The sequence below is a fragment of the Neophocaena asiaeorientalis genome, unplaced genomic scaffold, assembly GCF_003031525.2.
Source record: "Neophocaena asiaeorientalis asiaeorientalis breed wild unplaced genomic scaffold, Neophocaena_asiaeorientalis_V1.1 scaffold540, whole genome shotgun sequence".
NCBI classification, from domain to species: domain Eukaryota; kingdom Metazoa; phylum Chordata; class Mammalia; order Artiodactyla; family Phocoenidae; genus Neophocaena; species Neophocaena asiaeorientalis.
The window spans coordinates 4029563-4042854 of record NW_020172141.1 but is presented as its reverse complement, the minus strand read 5'-3'; the positions used below and the strand labels follow the sequence as shown (position 1 = coordinate 4042854).

Sequence of the window (13292 nt, the reverse complement as noted above, 5' to 3'; positions counted from 1 at the left end):
TGCATTCCTCTATCTTGTACTTTGGTGTATTAAAGAACATTTTATGGATCTTTTATCCATACCCAACATACACTGTGACATCATGAGTTGGTCACTTGGAAAATGAGTTACAGAGATTTTTAAAATTTGGATACATTTCATTATATATCAAAATATCACATTAGTTATTATTACCACTAATCTCATCAGAAAAGTCTGATTATTGTGAAGATGTTAATTAAGCTCACAGTGAGAGATACACACTTCCCAAAATTCTAATTTTTGCCTGAAAGCTGGAAATTTAAAAGTGGCAACAAATACTAATGGTTGTTTTCTTTCAAGACAGGCTCATTCATTTTCAAGAAGATGTCTGCAAAATATTCAGGTCTGAAAAACCGTATCTGTTCTGTCATTCTTTTAATTAAAAATAACATTCCATGGAATGGGGGGGCCTAGTTCGGCTTGGAACTCAAACGACACAAGAGTGCCTTCCCGTGAGACCCACTGCTCACCGGGACCGGGCAGAGGGCTCTCTGCACCCTCCCACCGTCAAACAGATGTGTGTAAGGCTCAAGATTTACCAAAGCCAATTTTTAGTTGCTTCATCAAGGGCATTCTTAAGTGAAATTGCCATTTACAAAACACAGCTGCAACTGCTCGGAGATGAAGAGCGTGCTGAGCGCGGCGGCGCCCGGTGGTGCCCGGTTCTGCTAAGGCACCAGCACGCTCACCCACAGCTGCTTTGACACCACGGACGCAAATGTCCGGACAGTGGAAAAAGGGAACATCTGCATCTTTTTATGAAAATAGCTTTGACTTCATGGAACCCTCAAAGAGCTCTGTGAACTCTGAGGACACTGGAACTTCCTGGTTAAGGAATTTTCAATAATCTCTAATAATCTTTCAATAATTTTCAAAACTTGCTGGTTTTTAGTTTTTACCCCATGGAATCTTTCTGAGAAAATGTTTTTTTAATATGACAAATCAACTCAATCAACATGGTAAACACAACTAAAGTTTTCAATTCAAACTCCAAAATGCTTATATTTTTCAAATCCAGCCCACAGAAACTCAAAAGTACTGAATCGCCATTAGTACCAAGAGAAATTTTACTCCTTATCAGTAAATAAACAAATCGTCAACTTGTGCCAAGAAACCAGCATTTCCCTTTACAGGTAAACACAAATAAAAATACAAGATACGCTGATTCACTTTGTTATACAGCAGAAGCTAACACAACACTGTAAAGCAATTATACTCCAATAAAGATGTTAAAAAAAAATACAAGATACAAAAAAGTTTCCTTCAAAGCCAATCTCTGAAGCTCAAAAAAAAAAAACTAAGTAAAAAACAGTAAGTAAAAGACTCACCACCCCTGATATACTCACTTTCTGTTTATGCTGCTGCAAGAGGTTGTCAAGATTGTGTCGTCTCTTATAGTTAAAATAGAAGTTTTTACATTGGGCTTCACTTTTAGTTCCCACCATTTTGGCAATTGCTGCCCAGTTACGACCATGTTCTACTAGACCTGTATTTTAAAAACAGACCAAACATTAACTGAGTAGTCACCTGATAAAGCAAACAAGAAAAATGATAAAATAAACTTAATTCATTGCATTCACAGTCATTAACACTAAAAGTGTTTTTTCAATTATTTATCGATATACTTCAATGCTTGCTGAAATGTGATTCACACAAAACTCATTAACAGCTCTATTTTTCTACCCAAAGTTAAAACATGCTCATTAATGGAAGGACTCAACCTTATCCTTGTTATATATCTCCCAGAAGACTAGGACAATGCTGGACACACAGTAAGAGCCCAAACACTGTAAACTGAGTGATTAGGTACAGTACTTCTAAATCTTTGGAAACAGTATATCAATACAAAGTTAATAAGGTAATCAAATGTAAGTGATTAACACAAAGTAAAGATATACTTAAGGTTCCATTTATAATCAGCATGTCTTCAGTCCATTCCCAATCAAGGATGCCCTCAAAAATATTAACCAGTTTTTTTTCTTTTAGACCTGTTGTAATACAATACATCACAGGAACCTACGCAATCTGACATTTCTTCCAACAAATGATGCACGTATGCACACATATGTGCAACGAGTATGGATATATAAATGCATAAATACAGAGAGATATTTTAGACATAGGTGTATCCAAGCAGGAATTTCTAGTACAAATTCATTAATTTATGGGAAAACCTCAATTTCCCAAGGTTAACACCAGTAGCTTCTGGAAGATAACTGGAAGATCATCTCCAGATCCTGCTGACATCTGACTATAAAAGCTGGAAGGAGTGGTGCCTGAGCAGTCACGTGCTAGGACGTGCACCTGACAAAAGCACGCTGTGGCAGAGCTGACACCTACCTACTCCACTGTGACGCTGGGACAGTCAGATGACAGTAATACACGGAAGCATGACAGTCACAGATGCGCTAACCATGGCAATAAACTTCAAACAAAAATATTTTGAAGACAGAACACTCTAAACTGCTGTATTTTTAGTAAGGTTGGTTTATATGATTCTTAAATGCATTACTCATTACCAGCTAAACAGAAAATAAATCTGAAATGCGTCACTAAAAGTTCAAGCTATTTGCAATAATTTCTCTTTAGAACTACAAGGTAAATCCTTAACCCCGAAAAGAGCTGGCTAATTTTTCTCAAAATCAGCTTACTTAAAAAATAATTTTTTATTTATAAACCAATTATCTATCCTTTTAAAAATTTTAGTTCAATCTCAAACTGTATGACATTTATAAGAAACAACAGAAGAACACAAGATCCGTAAAGTTCCAGAGTAAGATGAAGGCCACACAGCTAGCAAAGTGTCAGAAGCAGAATTCAAACCTTCATCTGTCTGGCTACAAAGTCCATGCTCTCTCCTCTGAATCATTTTATAATCAAACTTAGCCTTACTAAATGCAAACTGAGAAAGTATTTATCATTCTATTAAATGCAACTTTTAAATAAGAGAGTTTTTATATCAAATACCTTCCAAAACTTTAATAGCATTTAATCACAACTATTCTGGAAAACTGAAAGTAGCTTACTTGCTCTCTAACAAGACATTCAAAACAAAATGAGAGAGAAAAATTCCTCAGAAGTGGGCCTCTTAAACAAGGCACACTGGGGCACCTTACAGGGCACCACACCATCAAAAAGAACTCTTGGGCTTCCCTGGTGGCGCAGTGGTTGAGGGTCTGCCTGCCGATGCAGGGGACACGGGTTCGTGCCCCGGTCCGCGAGGATCCCACATGCCGTGGAGCGGCTGGGCCCGTGAGCCATGGCCGCTGAGCCTGTGCATCCAGAGCCTGTGCTCCGCAACGGGAGAGGCCACAAACGTGAGAGGCCCGCGTACCGCAAAAAAAAAAAAAAAAAAAAAAAAAAGAACTCTTAAGTGTACTTCTAAATTCTACTTACCATTGTGGAAGAACAAACTTTTTTTTTTTCAATTAAAAAGAAATTAGTTCCATCTCACTCATTACCAATAACCCTAAAAACAAACAAACAAACAAAGAAAAACAAACCTGAAGAACCTGAACTACTATCATTTACCTTTTTTAGCAACTTCCATTTCTTCTTCTGTCCATCGAGAGGTTTCTACAGGTTCTGTAGAAACTGAAATAAAGACAGAACCCAATAAGCCAGAGAAAAATGAAGTCCTTCATTCATAGATTATATGGCACCAACCGTATAATCTATAGCCTAAATATTTATCTGACATAAAGCCACTTTAAAGCATTAGGTGAAAGAAACTATGGAAATAGGATGGTATCAGCCTCTCCTCTACTGTAATAGAGGGGAAAATCCCACACTCCTCAGTACCATGGTCTTCCTCAACGTTTTTTAACATTCCATCCGTGTCCACATGTTTGAATGCGGTGCCTCCCCACTTCCTAGAGCTCCATCCCTTCTCTCCTGAAGTGTCAAAAGAAGCAGCCGCCCTTCTGCTTCCTGCCCAGGCAGGCGCAGTCCTCTCCTGTTCTCTGAACCCCCATCTTCCCCGAACTCCTGGAAGTCCCTGTGTTCATCCTCAGTGCCTGAAATCTAGCAAACAGATGGATCACAAACTGAACACTTTGTCCTTTACTTTAGAAAATTGAGACTCTCAGGCCTAAAATGAGCTCCTGCTATATTCTCCTTCTCAATTAACATTACTACCATCCACCCAGTCACTCCAATTATTATCAGGATCTTCAGACTAATTTTTGAAGCCTTAGACTAATTTTTAAATCTTTCCATCCATCTACCACTCACATGCAATGATGTATGTCAATTCTGGTCTCCTGAATACACTCCCTCACTGCCTGGACCACTGAATGCATAAGGATGCCCTTCTAGCTGGTCCCTCGGCCTCCAGCCCTTACCCCAAACACACCTCCTCCACACTGTCACCAGAGTTATCTTTCTAAGACACCAATCTAATCACAACACTACTGTTTAAAAACCTCTGTAGGCCCCCTACTTTGTAAGCAAAGCAGTTCAGACAAAGCCCACCATGATCTGCCCCCATCTGCTTGTCCAACTGTTTCCTTCACTTCATTCCTGTTATTTCCAAAACTTGCAATTTCTTTCATACTTCATGTTACGATAAACTTGGTACCACTGAACCACCAATGATGGTACTCATCATTAATATGATCCCATTATAAACTAATGAAGAGAGGTCTTTAATAAGAAAGAGAAAAATGTGTGTACTCTTAGACCCAGTATTCCCTTGTCTAAGAATTTATTTCCATGAAAACTAATTTAACAGAAAGAAAATGCTATGTGAATAAAGATTTTTTTTTTCATTAAAGTGCTATCCATATTAGTTTTAAAGGCGGGAGGAGATGGCCAACATCTCACAGCCATTGAAAGTGAAAATGAAGATCACTTAGAAAGTAGAAAACATTCATGACATGTGCCCAGTGAGAACATCAGGAAACAAGGTGGCACGCACACTAGGATTACAACAAAGGAAAAAGAAAAACAGCTGTATTAGGTAGTAAGGTTGGGGCTCATGTTCTCTTTCAAAAGACTTTGATATTAAAGGCTAACAAATTTAGGGCTTCCCTGGTGGTGCAGTGGTTGAGAATCAGCCTGCCAATGCAGGGGACACGGGTTCAAGCCCTGGTCCGGGAAGATTCCCACATGCCGCAGAGCAACTAAGCCTGTGCACCACAACTACTGAGCCTGCGCACTAGAGCCCACGCGCCACAACTACTGAAGCCCACGCGCCACAACTACAGAAGTCCGTGAGCCTAGAGCCCGCGCACCGCAACGAGAGAAGCCTCCGCAATGAGAAACCCGCGCACCGCAACGAAGAGTAGCCCCCGCTCGCCGCAACTAGAGAAAGCCTGCGTGCAGCAATGAAGACCCAACGCAGCCAAAAATAAATAAAATACATAAATTCATTTAAAAAAAAAAACAAATTTAAAGGCCAGAATTTCAGATAAAGGCCAGAATTTCAGATCAGCATTTCTAGGCCATCAATATCAGAGGTCCCTCCTGCCTCACCCTAGCACTGAAACAGAATCCCAAACAAAATTCTGGCCTGTTCGCTCCAATCTCGTCCACTCACTGGGTTCTGGCGGCGGTGGCAGAGGTGGGGGGGGCTCCTCGGTGGCTGCAGCAGCTGCAGCGCTGGCAGCTGCGGCCTCACTGGTCATGGACCTGGTGACCCGGCCCTTTCGGCGGCCCTGACTGTTGGCAGTCTTTCGGCCCCGGGGCGTGGCCTGTTCTCTCTCCTCAGTTTCTTCTGCTGTACTTTCTGTCTTATCCTTTTCCTTGGTGTTTTCTCTAGAAACAACAGAAAAAGAACGTTTTGTGTGATTTAAAAGTATACATACACCAAAAAGATTATAGCCTTGAAAATTCTTTAAATAGAAGTTGAATAAAACTACCCAACCTCCCAGTTACTTGGAATAACCGCTTGGGCTTCCCATCAATACAAACTCAACCCACCCCAAAACACGCTCACCCTCCCTACCCTGCTTCCTGCTCCCTGGCCCCCTGACCAGCAGCTGCTGACAGTACCAGCACGCTCACGATCACTCAGTTTTCAGATCCGACTTCACCTTCAGCTCTTCCCCTTGTTAGTTACTTGTATGTGAACTAGTGCCTCGTTTTGGTCCTTTCCTCTCACTGATGTTTCTCCCACCAATTCCACCACCTCTATCTCTGTTACCTCTGCGTGTGTTCAGTGCCTTAGTAGCACAGTCACAGTCTCTTACAACAGCCTTCCTGACTTCTGCATCCCCATCCATTCTATATTGCTCATGGACCCATATTCTAGCACAACAGCTTTGGCAATAAACCATTTCCTCCATTCTAATCCTACCTATTCCCAAACAGAGCCATGCAGCCTCCTGAGTGAAGGTTACGCTTTAGCTTTCATTAAGGCTTTACCTAACTGGACCCCAACCTCCTTCCGCTTTTCTCCTTGAGGTGTCCTACATTCCAAACCAATGAAACCACTATCTGCCATTTCCCAAAGAGGCCTGTCCATTCACACCACTCCCTCTGTTCTACCCACACTGACCACTAGCTCCTGCAACAAGTCCTCCAAACTATCCAGGCAGAAGGAAACCTCAACCTCTTCTCAATCTCCCAGCACACTTTATTGACTCTGCTCATTCCTTCCAGGCTTTTTTCTTTTCCTTAAAGAGTACTTGTATCTTGCCTAATTTTTCCTACTAGATCATCAACTACCTGGGAAGAGTACGTATCTTACGTATTTCTGCATCCTCCATAAGACCTAGCTCACAGCAGTAATAAATGAGTGCTTGTTAAATAAACTAAGGATTTTAAGAACAAAGTAAAAACAAGATATGGCAGTAACATATGAGCAGAACCACTGACCACGTGGAGGATAAATGTTTTACCTGAATAATAAAAAAAATTTTTTTATAGATATCATCTTCTTAAAGCACAAAATTAGAATGGCATAAGTATCCAACTCTTTAAAAAGCATGGAAAGTGACTTAGGCTGCTTTAGCTGCGCAAGTTAGGTAAACCTTCAGTGCTTCCAAGAAGATTATAGAAATAACAATAAATACTAAAAAGAAACTACTAACACAAGCAACAACCTGCAGGGAATCTCACACTTATTAAGTAAAAGCAGCCACACAACAGGAGATTACATACTGTACGATTCCATTTATATGAAATTATAGGAAAGGCAAAACAAATTAGTAGTTACCAGGGGCTGGGAATGGGGGGTAGGGAAACTACTGCAAAGGAGCACAGGGGAGCTTTCTTGGGGTGATGGAAATGTTCTGAGTCACGAGTGCGGCAACAGGTACACCAGTGCATACAACTGTCAAAGTATATAAACGTATACCCTTAAAAACTGGTGAAATTTAGTCTATGCAAAATTATGCCTCAATAAAGCTGATCCTTGGAGGAAAAACAAACAAACCAGCTGCTAAGGGCCTCCTTGCACCCAACTCTGCCAAAACATGTACACAAAGATGTCAACAATAGCTGTCTCTGAGTGGCAGAATCACAGGTTAATTTTCTTTCTATTTTGCTCTCTCTTCCTGATTTGCTGTAAGGAACTAGAATTATTTTTATAACCAGGAAAACAGCAACAGCAACCACAAACAAACCAGGAAATCTGGACTTCCCTGGTGGCACAGTGGTTAAGAATCCACCTGTCAATGCAGGGGACACGGGTTTGAGCCCTGCTCCCGGAAGATCCCACATGCCACGGAGCAAGTAAGCCCGTGTGCCACAACTTCTAAGCCTGCGCTCTAGAGCCCGTGAGCCGCAACTACTGAGCCCACGTGCTACAACTACTGAAGCCCACGCGCCTAGAGCCCATGCTGTGCAATAAGAGAAGCCACCGCAATGAGAAGCCCACACACCGTAAAGGAAGATTAGCCCCCGCTTGCCGCAACTAGAGAAAGTCCACGCACACCAACGAAGACCCAATGCAGCCAAAAGTAAATTTTAAAAACAACAAAAAAAATCAGGAAGTCTATTTTATATGAAAAATAAAATCCATAAAGCTGGAATAGAAGGTGTTATATAAATGAAAACCATTTAGCAGCATTTTTACACTAATGTACACTACCTGAGGTTCAAAACAAAAGATCCTGAGGTTCTTCCAAATCGAAGATTAAATTATACTCAGTGTATCTCAGTGATGGTGTATATTATTGTGTTCATCCCTTCTGAAACAGTATGTCATGTCTGGCAAATAAGTCCATCAAGCCAAAAGTTATACTTACTGGAATATTCCACTCCTTAATTATTTCAAATAACTATTAGGTGATCAAAGCACACATCCCATTGATTCTTTTATCTAAACTTTTATACCTTCAATAGATTCAATCTCATTATTTAAAAATAACTACAACATTTAACTATTTAACTCACTTAGAGTCCTCCTTTTCATCTTTTTCTTCTTCATCTTTCTTTTCCTCCTCTTTTTTTTCTGTTTTTTCTGCTTTATCTTCTTCTTTTTCTTCTACTTTTTCTTCTTGTGAGGGTCGGGCAATTTGCTGCTAGAATGAACCATCATTTGTAAAATTGGAAAGTAAAACAAACAGCTCCTCAAATCATAATGATAAATAATAAATATCTATGCAACAAATTTATGATTAACTTATTCACCATCTACAATGTAACTAAGGGTCATGTACTAAAAACGAGTCTAATGCTCTTTAATGTAGTCTATATGTATTGCTTAAAAGGTCACACACACATATAAACACACACAAATGTTCACAGTGTCTGGATCCATCAGACAGGTGACAATGTTAAGATTCCACTTAGAAATCTGAGGTTGGTACTCTCTTTTTGTAATTCCCACATCTAATCTGTCACTTACACATTTCAATTCTACTTGAAATTTGATAATTTGTCAAACCATCCCCCCGGTATGAGATCCTTAATATGTTCCCAAATTTTTCATCATTATGGATAATACTACAAGAAACCTCTTTATGCTTTTACTCTTTTGGGGAAACATTCATTTACTGGAAGAGTAGACAGCCATGGCCATTATTAAGACTGAAGCGATTTAGGAAAGTATTATGGATATAATAAACTAAAAAGTAAAACACTCAAATATGCCTAAACTGTAATTACAACTCTGTAATCGTAAATATGTATATAAACAAAGACGAAGATAATAAGATTATGGACCCTTTTAACTCTGATGTCTCATTTGCTAAACCTGAGAAAAGTGAAATGAAACTGTGGTGTTTTAATTACGAAATCAAACAGCCTAACCAAATAGGACCGGACTCCAGCTCCCCCGCAGCACGCGGCCGACCAGCCCAGGTGTACCTTTGCCCACACAGTCTGCGCCCGGGCTGCCCTCAGCACACCCAGCATTTTCATGCCTTTGCTCAGAATACAGTAAAATCTTCCTCAACTTCCGATAGCATCTCACAGTCTTTTACCACCCCCCCAGAACTACAATCTAGCTTCTTCCTTAAGAAGCCTGGCCTCTCCAGAAGGGGGCGTCTCCAGAAGGGGGCGTCTCCAGAATGGGGACCCCTTCTGGAGAGGCCTCCTTCTAACATATGGAGGAAGAATCTAAACCCTTCTTGCTCCCCACTGCCACTTCCAGAACACTGCTCAGCTGCGGTATTTAAAAACCTCCTGTTACAAATTTCAGAAAATCTACCTATGACACCTTGTTTCCTCTTCTGGTGTTACAGACTGACTCTCAAAGACTCCCAGGAGCACAGAGGTTACTTTATCACGTGGTTCGTTATGCCATGTCATTATTCTTCAGATTTCAAGATGCCTGTCAATGCCTTTTCTATCAACACGATATCCTACGGGTGAAATACTTTCAGGTCATTGCCATTCAGTCTCCCACAGGGAGTCACCACAGCCATCCTCGGTGGGCACTGCCCACCCCCCCGACCCTATAATCTGACAGTGTGCCCTGCAACCACCGCCACTCACATCCATCCCAGTCCACATCTCCACTGTCTCCAGTCCAGTCCTGCTTTTTGTCCTCATCACCATCTACAATCCCTTGACGCTAGGAAATTTTCACAGCCCACCAAGAACGGCATCCACTCTTCCACTCTGACCCCAGCTAAATCGTTTCAATACCATGATTCCCTCACTTACCTTACCTGACCTTCCCAGGTCCTCACCCTGGCTAACTGCCCGTTTCCTTTTCTTCTAAGTATGCATTATTGCTAGAGAAAACTAAGAAATCAGGAAGATTTTAATGGATACTTTCCAAGCATGACTAGCTCTCCTTTACAACTGGGAATGTTTTATTCATCCGACTCCCAGCACATCACAGTGATCCCAAGATCTGTCTGAAATGCTCATAACCTCACCCTGCCCGCCACAAACGTAGCATTCATCTGTCATTCTGAACCAACAAAATGACATACCAACAACAAACTCTGCCCCCTGCCTAGCAAGTGGGCTACGTAACCCAGAAAACGGTTTACAGCCCTAAGAAGTGATGGGGAGGTGTCAACTCGGCTGAAGATAAGGAAAGAGGTCTACTGTCCCTTAGACTTGAACAACACATATAACTGTATTCCCCGAATACTCTTCTGCTTCTAATGCCGACCCGGGTTTTGAAGTAAGCAAACAATCCCCCACGTACCCTGCTGCCCGAAACCATCCCACGGCTGACTGGCCCCTCCTGCAGTGCTGGTGGCTGAGAGGCAAGGGCAGCACCTGTTTCGACCAGTCAAAGGGAAGAAGAGGGCAGGATCCCTCCAGAAACGCAGCCCCCAGTTCTGCAGAGTGTGTGCGAATGAGCCAAAGAAACTGCTGGGGCTGCCGGACAGTCTGCAGAAGCGTGTGCACCTCCAGAGCAGAGCCCCACACCGAGCAGCGGCGAGTGGAGAGGGATGTGAGGGAGGCCCGAGACTGTGGACAGCACTTAACCCGGGAGACAAGCATCAAGACCCACAGCAAGGATGGCCACGGACACTAAGAAAGGAAGGAACAAACTCTGGTTTTCATAAGAAGTGGCTGGCACTGCTTCTGCTTCAGGCAGATCTGTAAAGGAAAGAGCCAGTCCCCATGGTCTAGGATGGAGGTTACAGGCCACATACCTCAACCCTTGCCAGCGGGCAGGCTGGAGCAGAAGCCCATGGTTTCAAAAGGAAACTCTTCAAAGGACCCTAAGAGACACAGGCGCTCCCATGAGCTTCTTGTCCAGGTTTCTCCCTCCTTAAGCCCAACACTTAATAGTCAATTAAAAAAAGTCTCATTCTGTTAGGGAGGTTCTCCCAACATGAAACATTCCTGCCAAACAATAAGCTATTCTCTCTGAATGGCAGAGCACATTATAAAACAAAATAAAAATTCCAATGAAAAAAAGTGAAAGTTACATGTATTTCATGAAAATAAATGAAGAATAGGGTCAATTTCAGCAGGGTCCTCTCTAGCAAGATCAAATGCTAGGGCTTCCCTGGTGGCACAGTGGTTAAGAATCCGCCTGCCAACGCAGGGGACACGGGTTCAAGCCCTAGTCCGGGAAGATCACACATGCTGCGGAGCAGCGAAGCCCATGTGCCACAACTACTGAGCCTGAGCTCTAGAGCCCGCGAGCCACAACTACTGAGCCCGTGTGCCACAACTACTAAAGCCTGCGCGCCTAGAGCCCGTGCTCTGCAGCAAGAGAAGCCACCGCAATGAGAAGCCCGCGCACCACAACGAAGAGTAGCCCCCACTCACCGCAACTAGAGAAAGCCCGCACACGGCAACAAAGACCCAACGCAGCCAAAAATACATTAAATAAATAAATTTTGAAAAGAAATATATTTTTTAAAAAAAGAAAGATCAAATGCTAGCTTATGCTGAGATTTATTACTACTACATCTGACTGGGTGTCTAACTCATATATATTTGTTAAAATGCTCAGGTCTTTAGAAAACAAATAAATAAAGGAATTCCCATTCAGCAGACAATGAAGTTGCCAAAAAGTGAAATGACCAAATTTAAGAACAAGGAGCTAGTTAAATAACAATGTACAAGAAACAGAAAAAATGAAGTACTTCAGCCACTGAGGTTTTGTTAAAGTACTTCAGGCAGTAAACAGAAAATATCTTATGCCAATCTTATCAGAGTATATTAATAACTAATGCCTTTAAAGCAACTGAATTGGAGACTACTTTCCTGAAGAGTGAAAGCTGTCGATCACCAAGAAGCATGTTTGGTTGAAGGCAACAAAGGCGGTAGCTGCTGCCCTTTACTTACTGAGCGGTCCCTACACTGTGGGTACTACACACACAACTAGTCTCCTATAAACCCTGCAAGGTAAGAACCAGTGCTCACAGATGTCACTCCCACAGATGTCACCAAGTGAAGGGACACTAGAGTGTCACAGACACAAAGAAGCAGAGCATTTGGGGATCTAAAGCTCCTTCCATTATACCCAATTCTTTAATTGTCTAAATCACCCTTTCTAACTAGCGTATAGCTAACAGTTTAGTCACAAACTCCTCCAACTTCAACCATTACTACATTTACATAAGTATATGCTTTCTGAACACCTCTGGGGAATAAAAACACGCTGGCACAGTTAAAGGGGAAGATGTTGTTGGCATGAAGGGAGAGTACAAATTCTTGTAAGAGCCCTCGAAGATCTGGAAATGAAAAATGGGGTTTCAAAACAATGACTTGCTTTACTGCAGGTCACGAGCAGGTGCCACAGGAATCCCATCTGCACAGTGACAGACTTACTACATGGGAGTTTATGCTGGAAAGTGAGATGGACTTATTACTTCTAACAAAAATGTTGCACACAAAATCAAGTTACTACTTGGCATGGCATTTACAATTCTAGATCCCAAACAGTAAAGCCAGAGAGGGGCTTTTGGTTTATAATCTTTGATAAGCATTCACTGCTTCAACTACAATTGATAAAGAACCACACTCATTCCCGTCATGGGATGCCAACAAGCTGGACTGTAACAATGGTTTGGGCAGAGTAGCCAACAGAATTTTTGAGAAAAGAGTTAAAACTTTTGCCAACAATAATCTCTGAACACAACTGTAACAAAAGTATGATTCTCTCTCATTTCCCGATGATTCTAAGATTAAAACTCATTTTCTGCGTAAATAATATGCAAGGTCCCCTATGGCAACAGCAATGTTAAAAAATCACACCTCACGGGCTTCCCTGGTGGCGCAGTGGTTGAGAGTCCGCCTGCCGATGCAGGGGACGCGGGTTCGTGTCCCGCTCCAGGAAGATCCCACATGCCGCGGAGCGGCTGGGCCCGTGAGCCATGGCCGCTGAGCTTGCGCGTCCGGAGCCTGTGCTCCGCGATGGGAGAGGCCACAACAGTGAGAGGCCCGCGTACCGCCAAAAA

At 42.2% G+C, this 13292-nt stretch overlaps 1 protein-coding gene across 11 annotated transcripts in view; it reads right to left on the bottom strand.

The window, feature by feature from the left end:
• Positions 1–13292, bottom strand: part of NCOR1 (nuclear receptor corepressor 1) — a 141924-nt gene that overhangs the window by 54661 nt on the left and 73971 nt on the right. For 7 of the 11 annotated variants that reach the window (XM_024753426.1, XM_024753421.1, XM_024753463.1 and 4 more), the window contains 4 exons: positions 8362–8489; positions 5561–5778; positions 3553–3615; positions 1368–1507 (listed from right to left, as the gene is read on the bottom strand). In XM_024753426.1, the coding sequence (XP_024609194.1) occupies positions 1368–1507; positions 3553–3615; positions 5561–5778; positions 8362–8489 (549 nt within the window). The remainder of the gene's footprint in view (positions 1–1367; positions 1508–3552; positions 3616–5560; positions 5779–8361; positions 8490–13292) is intronic. The other 4 variants (XM_024753431.1, XM_024753450.1, XM_024753479.1 and 1 more) reach the window with 1 other exon arrangement.